The following is an 8,092-nucleotide window of genomic DNA, read 5'->3' on the forward strand; positions in this document are numbered from 1 at the left end:
GTTATTTGTTCCTCCACCCCCATGTGTCTGCTGATCCCTTGCTCCTCCACCTGCTCCTGGCATCCTGCTCTTGCTGGCCATAGGAAGGGTGGTCATCTGCTGAGCAGGCTGGGGAAAAGGATGAGTACTGGAGAACTGTGTCCAGTTCTGGAGCCCCCAAGATAAGAAGGACATGGAGCCCTTGGAGAGAGTCCAGAGGAGGCCACAGAGATGATCCAAGGGCTGGAGCAGCTCTGCTCTGGAGACAGGCTGGGAGAGCTGGGGTGTTCAGCCTGGAGAAGAGGAGGCTCCAGGGAGACCTTAGAGCACCTTCCAGTGCCTGAAGGGGCTCCAGGAAAGCTGGGGAGGGACTTGGGACAAGGGCAAGAGTGAGAGGACAAGGGGGGATGGATTAAAACTGGAAGATGGAGATTGAGGTTGGACGTGAGGAGGAAATTTTTGGGTGTGAGGGTGGTGAGAGCCTGGCCCAGGCTGCCCAGGGAAGCTGTGGCTGCCCCATCCCTGGCAGTGTTGAAGGGCAGGTTGGATGGGGCTTGGAGCAACCTGGGCAGGGGGGAGGGGTCCCTGCCCATGCAGGGGGGGTGGGACTGGATGATCTTTAAGGTCCCTTCCATCCCAAACCAGTCTGGGATTCTGCCTTGTGCTGGTGCAGAAGGTGCTGAGCTGTCCTGCTCCCTCCCCTGTTTTTACAGCCATGCTGCAGAGGGACAGAGTGGATCTGCCAGTTGGCATGTCTGGTATGTTTAGTGGAGGAACCAAGCCCATCATCTTCCAGGTGTGTTTGCAGCTTAGGTGGAGTTTTATTACCTTTCAAAACTACCCTCTTCCCTCTGCTTGTGTCTGGCTGCAGAAATGTCTCCCACTGACACATGGAGCTGGGAATGGTGATCCTGGCTGTTCCCCTTGGGTGTCTGCTCCAGCATGCAGCATTGATCATTCCCAGCTGCTCCAGTTGACAGTCTTGGGTTTGGTTCTTTCCCAGAATAGCAGATTTTTCCTGTTGGGATTGCTGCAGCAGTCAGCTTGTCCTGATCTCTTCCTGAGGACAGGGACATTGAAGTGCTGTGGCTGCCCTGGTGACAAGGGCAGGGACCTCGAGGGCTGCAGCACATCTTGGGGTGTTTAGATCTGCTGTTACCTCCAGCCCTTCCCACAGGGAAGAGGACAAACCTGGATGTGTCAGATGGGTTCAAGTTCCTGATTAGTCACTGCTGTGATGCTGCAGCCAATTCCTGTGTATTTTTGAAAATAATTTTTGCGTTTCCTCTGAGTTAAGATGAACCTTCTGGACATTTAAAGCTTTTCCCACTCCTCTGTGGTGGGGAATACTGGACTTGGAAATGATCTGTAGGTTCACTCAAGTCCTAACACAGATTTGAGGGAAAAACTAAAGAATCCAAGTGGACATATTTAATCTCTGGAGATCTTTTAATTGTGATGCAGATGTTGAGGGGGATTTTTGTCACCTCAGCCACCAAGCTGTGAATCTGGTCTGGTGGGAGGTGTCCCTGCCTGTGGCAGGAGGTTGGAATTAGATGATCTTTAAGGTCACTTCCAACCCAAACCAGTCGGGTTTGATGATTCTTAATTTGCTTGTTAAGTTCAAATTTCCCTTTATTAAATTTAAATTTCCCATTGTTAAATTTAAAATTCCCTTTGTTAAATTTAAATGAAATGAGAAAACACTCTTCCTGCTCCTACCTGCTTCCTGGTAGCTTTAGTAGAGAGAGAATTTGCAACGGAATTGTGTTTTATTACACCTCTGGTGAGATGCTGTCAGCTCAGGCTCTCTCTTTGGAATTCCCTTTCCTCCCGGGACAGTGCAGCTCCCACCCCAGTTAGAGTACCATGCTCTCCCATTCCTCACCTCCTGGGTTTGTATTTTGCAGGCTCAGGTGTCTTGTCACCTCCTTGATCCAGTTCAGGAGGTGAAACCCTCCGTGTTTTGGCATCCGTGGTTCCCCCGAGCAGAACACCCCGGCTTCCCTCTCTCCTCTCTTCCCAGCTTTTCTCTCTTCTCGCTTCCACTCGATGCGAGGAAGGAGCGAGGGGTGTTGATGATTTGGATTATGCAGCTAAGTGGCTGGAGCGTGCCTGGCTGTCTCCTCCCCTTCCTGAGCTTCGCCTCTGGAAAAAAAATGCGTGAAGGGAGCTGGCACCGACCTCTAGTTATGAGAATCAAGTGCCCTGTCGTGGGCTCCGGGGAGAGCAGGACCTTGTGCTGGACCCTCTAAACCCAACGCCTGAGCCTTGGCAGTTCCTCCATCCCCAGGCTCCTTCCCAACCCGAAGCGTGGATTTCTCATTTGAAAGGACGCAAGTGCTCTCGCAGGGGTTTGGGTTTGTTGGTTTTTTTTTTTCCCTTTCCTCCCCTCTCTCCCGCCTCCTCCCGGAGAGCAGCTTAGAAAAGAATCTCATGGGGCAGCCGCACTTCTCCCGACCGGTAAATCCAGCTGCTTTTGGTGAGTAATGGAGGGTAAGGGAGACAGAGGGAACTTTGGGGCTGTGGCAGGGCAGGATTGCAGGTGAAACGGAGATGTTGGGAGGAAGGGAATGTGTGGGGCTTGTGTAACCTGTGCCTGGCTCAAGACCTGGGTGGGGAAACCAGAGAAATAATTCCCATTTCCTTCCTTTCTCGTGTCACATGGAATTGCTGTGCAACATACCCTGATCCACAGGCAGGCTGCAGTTTTGAGGGGCAGTCTCTGTCTTGCGTGGCCAGGTTCAGGGATATTAACTTTGCAAAGCACTTGGACAGTGGTAAAATTCACTGGAGTGGGACAGTCCTGCTGGTCTGCCTGGACCAGAGCTGCCCAGAATTGCCCCCATGGGTGGGATGTCACCCAGCTTTTGGAGGCAGCTGTAGCAGTTTTGGAGGGAGAAGAGGCTTGGCAGTTGTCTTCCTGCTTGTTTTCTGTCTCTACCATGAGAAGTGTTGGAGTAACTGGCAGGTTGGAGCAAACACAGCTTTGCTTTTTGTCTGGAAGTAGCTCTGTGTAGGTCAGTTTTATTCCCAGGGCTCTCAGATGCTGGGACCACCATCCTGTGGCTCTCAGGGGAGACTGAGGTTGGACATGAGGAGGAAATTCTTGGGTGTGAGGGTGGTGAGAGCCTGGCCCAGGTTGCCCAGGGAAGCTGTGGCTGCCCCATCCCTGGCAGTGTTGAAGGGCAGGTTGGATGGGGCTTGGAGCAGCCTGGGCTGGTGGGAGGTGTCCCTGCCCATGCAAGGGGTTGGATCTAGATGATCTGTAAGGTCCCTTCTGTTCCTTTTCTCTCCTCCCAACTTGCTGTCTCCTCTCTGGGCTGAGTTACTGTCATCCCTGAAGTGGGATGATCAGATTTTTAGAGGAACACTTGACATTTGCACTTGGAGAGCTCCCTCAGATATGGGCTATTTTTTTACACTCTTTTTCACTTTTGCAACTTTGAACCTTCCCAGTATTTTTTTGGCTCAGATGAATCCAGTGTTTCTCTTCCCCCCACCCCAAACTCCAGCTTGTGTTGTTCAGGAGCTGCTAATTGAGAGAGTGGAAGGGAGAAGTAAAACTTGTTTTCTCCGTGATGTCAGTGGAGATGAACAGCATCTTCTCCTTGGATTTAGGAACAAACCTGGTCAGTCCTGGGCTCTTTCTCTGATCAGGCACCAGAGATGGTGGTAATATTCAGGGGGGAGTGGAAACATATTGTCCTGTGCCCAAGACTGGAGGCCAGCAGACCTGGTGGTAGTTTCCTCCACTGCTCATTTCTATCTGAAGTCTTTTCTTCATGGCACAGCTTGCACAGTTCCTACTGAATAAACTGTGAGCTTGCAGAGATGGTTCCTTCAGGATGCTGTTGAAAAGAAAAGACTTGTGAAGATCTTGGTGGTTAGAAATGTACAAAAGACAGAGAAGGTGGTGGCTGGGCTGGTTTTGTGACCACAGTGTTTTATTGCTTGAAGGTCAGGCCTCATATCTTCCCTGGACCATTCAGGAAATGCACATGATGTTTTTAAAGCTGTTATAGGAAGCTAGAATCATTTACCTAAAGTGCTTTATTTTAGGGGTATTTTTTTTTATACTTTAACCTTACCAGCATTTCCCTCCAAGGAGTCTTTGTTTGCTTTTTGAGTTGTAGCTCTTTGAAAGCTTTTGTTTTCTGGATTCTTCACTGCTCTGCCCAGCACAACAAAGCCCAAGGAGCTGGATGATTACTCTCCAGCCTGTGCATCAACACTGGGTTGGCAACAGGAGGGTTTGTTGCAGTCCCATGGGGTGAGGTTGGTCCTGCTGTAGCCCTGGCTCTGGGCTGTGCTGCAGAACAGGCTGCTGGAGGTCCAGGCTTAGGTGTGTCATAAGCTGACACATTTTTAGAAGCTCCTGATGCACCTTCTGGGCTTGTGTGACAGCAGAGCTTCGGCGGGGGTGATGTAGGAAAGAAAGGTGATAAAGCAGAAGTGCTCAGAGTTGCTGGGGCATTGCTGGAGAGCTGTGTACAATTCTGAAGCCCCCAAAATAAGGACATGGAGCTGCTGGAGAGAGTCCAGAGGAGCCACAGAGATGATCCAAGGGCTGGAGCAGCTCTGCTCTGGAGACAGGCTGGGAGAGCTGGGTTGTTCAGCCTGGAGAAGAGGAGGCTCCAGGGAGACCTTAGAGCACCTTCCAGTGCCTGAAGGGGCTCCAGGAAAGCTGGGGAGGGACTTGGGACAAGGGCAGGGAGGGAGAGGACAAGGGGGGATGGATTAAAACTGTAAGAGGAAGATGGAGGTTGGACATGAGGAGGAAATTGTTGGGTGTGAGGGTGGTGAGAGCCTGGCCCAGGTTGCCCAGGGAAGCTGTGGCTGCCCCATCCCTGGCAGTGTTGAAGGGCAGGTTGGATGGGGCTTGGAGCAACCTGGGCTGGTGGGAGGTGTCCCTGCCCATGCAGGGGGTTGGGACTGGATTATTTTTAAGGTTCCTTCCAACCCAAAGCATCCCATGATTCTACGACTCATTCTGCAATTATCTAAACTAGATGCAGATTGTGGTTAATTTTTTTATTACTGTGCATTAGAGGTGCCACCATCTCATGTATCTTCTGTATGAGAGATGATCCTTGGTGAAAGAAATGCTTTTTATTTATTCATGCTGGTGCCTGAAGTCTCTACTGTGCCTTTTTCTAGGCCAGTTGCTGTACAAAAGGGTAACCTAGGGCTTGATCTCAGAAGATGGGTTAACTATCTCTGCTCATGTGATGGCTTTACTTCCCTGGGACCACAGAGTGACCATTGAACCATTACGTTTCTAAGTTGGTGTTTCCCAAAGGTCAGCTAGATGGTGTGAACACGTGTGGTATTTGGAACTGACCCCATGGATCCTGGCTCTGCTGGTTTTGACCCACTGGGAGTGGTGGTAGCAGTGAGAGCTTCATCATCTTTGGTAGGAATGGCAGCCCCAAGGCTGACAAAAGGGAGAGATTTAGACATGAGGAGGAAATTCTTTGCTGTGAGGGTGGTGAGAGCCTGGCCCAGGTTGCCCAGGGAAGCTGTGGCTGCCCCATCCCTGGCAGTGTTGAAGGGCTTGGAGCAACCTGGGCTGGTGAGAGGTGTCCCTGCCCATGCAGGGGGTTGGATCTAGATGATCTGTAAGGTCTCTTCCAACCCAAACCATCCGATGATTCTATGATCTGACCCAGGACATCTTGAGGAGCAGCACTCATGCTTTCCTGGGGTGAGGTGTAGAAGCTGCAGTAGATGTTTAATCCTGGAGCTCTGCTCATCCAGGGCTCTGTCACAGACCCTTGTGTTAGATGTGACTTTCTGATGTCCAAGTGTCTCCATGGGGCTCTCCCTGCTTCAAGGTCCCTTTTCTGCAGGGAACTCGTCATGTCCTTTTTTGCAGAAAGGTTAAACAAGGTCGTGCTTTGGCATGAGAGCACAACAGAGACCTGCTTGTTGGTAAGCTCTTGACCTTCTAATGAGGACTCTGCTGGGTTCACCTAGGCCTGCATAACCTCATTTCACCTTTTTCACAACTTCTAGGTGGCTTTTCCAGCCTGGGCCAGCAGTGAGGGTGAGGCTGCTCTCTTGGACAAAAGGGCCTACAGAAAAGCTGGGGAGGGGCTTTTCACCAGAGAGGGCAGTGAGAGGACAAGGGCTGGTGGTTTTCAACTGAAAGAGAGGAGATTAAGGTCAGATATCATGAAGAAATTCAGCCCCGTGAGGGCAGCAATGCACTGGCCCAGGTTGCCCAGGGAAGCCCCATCCCTGGAGGTGTTGAAGGGCAGGTTGGATGGGGCTTGGAGCAACCTGGGCTGGTGGGAGATGTCCCTGCTCAGAGCAGGGAGGTTGGACCCTGATGATCTTTAAGGTCCCTTCCAGCCTGAACCATTCTGTGATTCTCTGACTTGTCATGCAGATAAACAGCCATGGTGCTCAGCAAGGGCCGGGTCAATTGAGGACAAAAGCCTCCTGATGCTTCTCACCCTTCTCTAATGTCCACTTTGTTTTTTGCCCTGTTCCTCCCCCAAGCACTCTGTTGTGGTCCCTCAGGAGTCTCCCAAAGTGCATGACTCGGGTAAGGAGAACGTTCTGCCCTGCATTGCCGAGCAGCTGAGGAACCCTCCTTGTAGAGGAGACACCCAGAGCCCACCTTGCCCAGGCGCCCTTCACACCCAAGGCAGCTGTGGCAGGAAGTGTCCTCACTGCCCATTTCATGGATATTTGAGCTGGAAATGGGTGGTAAATGGAAGGGAAGGTCCTTTCTGAGGGAGTGTGAGCTCTATCTGATGTGACCAATCACTGAACAATGAGGTTATTTTAAAGACAGATCAGTAGAGCACCTACAGCTGCTGATCCACCCACTAATTAGCACTGATGATAATTCATAATTGCATCACAACAGACTGTTTTAAATGTCTATGTCCATGTGATAATTATGGATGGGAAGAGGAAGAGAGCTGTGGAAGGGCAGGACAAGCTCTGCTGGGAGCAGCCCGTGTTGGGCTGGGCAAGATGAATCCCAGTTTGTACTGGAGGGAAATTGCTTTTGTGGCCATTTTTTTGAGACTTTTTTTTTTTTTGCGTGGTGGTCTCAGGAGGTTCCCACTGTTGGGTGACATGTACTGAGAGGGTGGTGAGAGGACAAGGGGGGATGGATGAAAACTGGCCGAGGAGAGATTGAGGTTGGACATGAGGAGGAAATTTTTGGGTGTGAGGGTGGTGAGAGCCTGGCCCAGGTTGCCCAGGGAAGCTGTGGCTGCCCCATCCCTGGAAGTGCTGAAGGGCAGGTTGGATGGGGCTTGGAGCAACCTGGGCTGGTGGGAGGGGTCCCTGCCCATGCAGGAGGTTGGATCTAGATGATCTTTAAGGTCCCTTCCAACCTGAACCATCCTATGATTCTATTTGGACTGCGAGTTTCTGCTGAGAAGGGGTAAATCCCAGACTGGTTTGGGTTGGAAGGGACCTTAAAGATCATCTAGATCCAACCTCCTGCATGGGCAGGGACACCTCCCACCAGCCCAGCTATGTTGTGTATGATATGACTGTCTCTTGCGTGGCTGTTTTTAGACACTGAACTGATAATAAACCATCAAACTCGAGTGTTTTCTTGTTGGACAAGACCTGCACAGCCAAGCACGGCTGGTGGAGTCTAAAGGCAGAGAAACAGGAGCTGAGTTATTGGATATCAGTGCTGGAGGACTTTGTGAAACCAGGCTTGTGAGGTGCCCTGTGTTCCTGCAGCTCCAGGCAGTCGGGCACCTGGTGTGAAACTCCACCCGGGGATGGTATTTGGTGTGACAGCCAGCCTTGGGCTGCAGAAGCTGCTGGAGGAGGTTCGTCTGCCTGCAGGAAAACTCCCCTCTGGGCTTTCCTCCACCCTCCCTGCTCTCAGTTGCTTCTGGTCTGCAGATATCAGGTGTCTCCTGCAGTTTCAGTTCATCCTTTCTGGTCACTGTTCCTCCATGGCTGCTCAGAGGTGGCTCTGGGAATGTTCATCATGGAATTGTCATTGAATCATGGAATGGTTTGGGTTGGAAGGGACCTTAAAAATTATCCAGTCCTACCCCCTGCATGGGCAGGGACACCTCCCACCAGCCCAGGTTGCTCCAAGCCCCATCCAACATGCCCTTCAATA

General features: G+C 51.3%; 1 protein-coding gene across 1 annotated transcript in view; it reads left to right on the forward strand.

The window, feature by feature from the left end:
• Positions 1-2,415: 2,415 nt before the first annotated feature.
• PHACTR4 (phosphatase and actin regulator 4) overlaps positions 2,416-8,092 on the forward strand; it is a 23,398-nt gene continuing 17,721 nt past the window's right edge. The window contains exon 1 of the mRNA XM_010008555.1: positions 2,416-2,461. Within this exon, the coding sequence (XP_010006857.1) occupies positions 2,416-2,461 (46 nt within the window). The remainder of the gene's footprint in view (positions 2,462-8,092) is intronic.

This window comes from Chaetura pelagica, unplaced genomic scaffold, assembly GCF_000747805.2.
Source record: "Chaetura pelagica isolate M959 unplaced genomic scaffold, ChaPel_1.0 scaffold592, whole genome shotgun sequence".
Lineage (NCBI taxonomy): Eukaryota > Metazoa > Chordata > Aves > Apodiformes > Apodidae > Chaetura > Chaetura pelagica.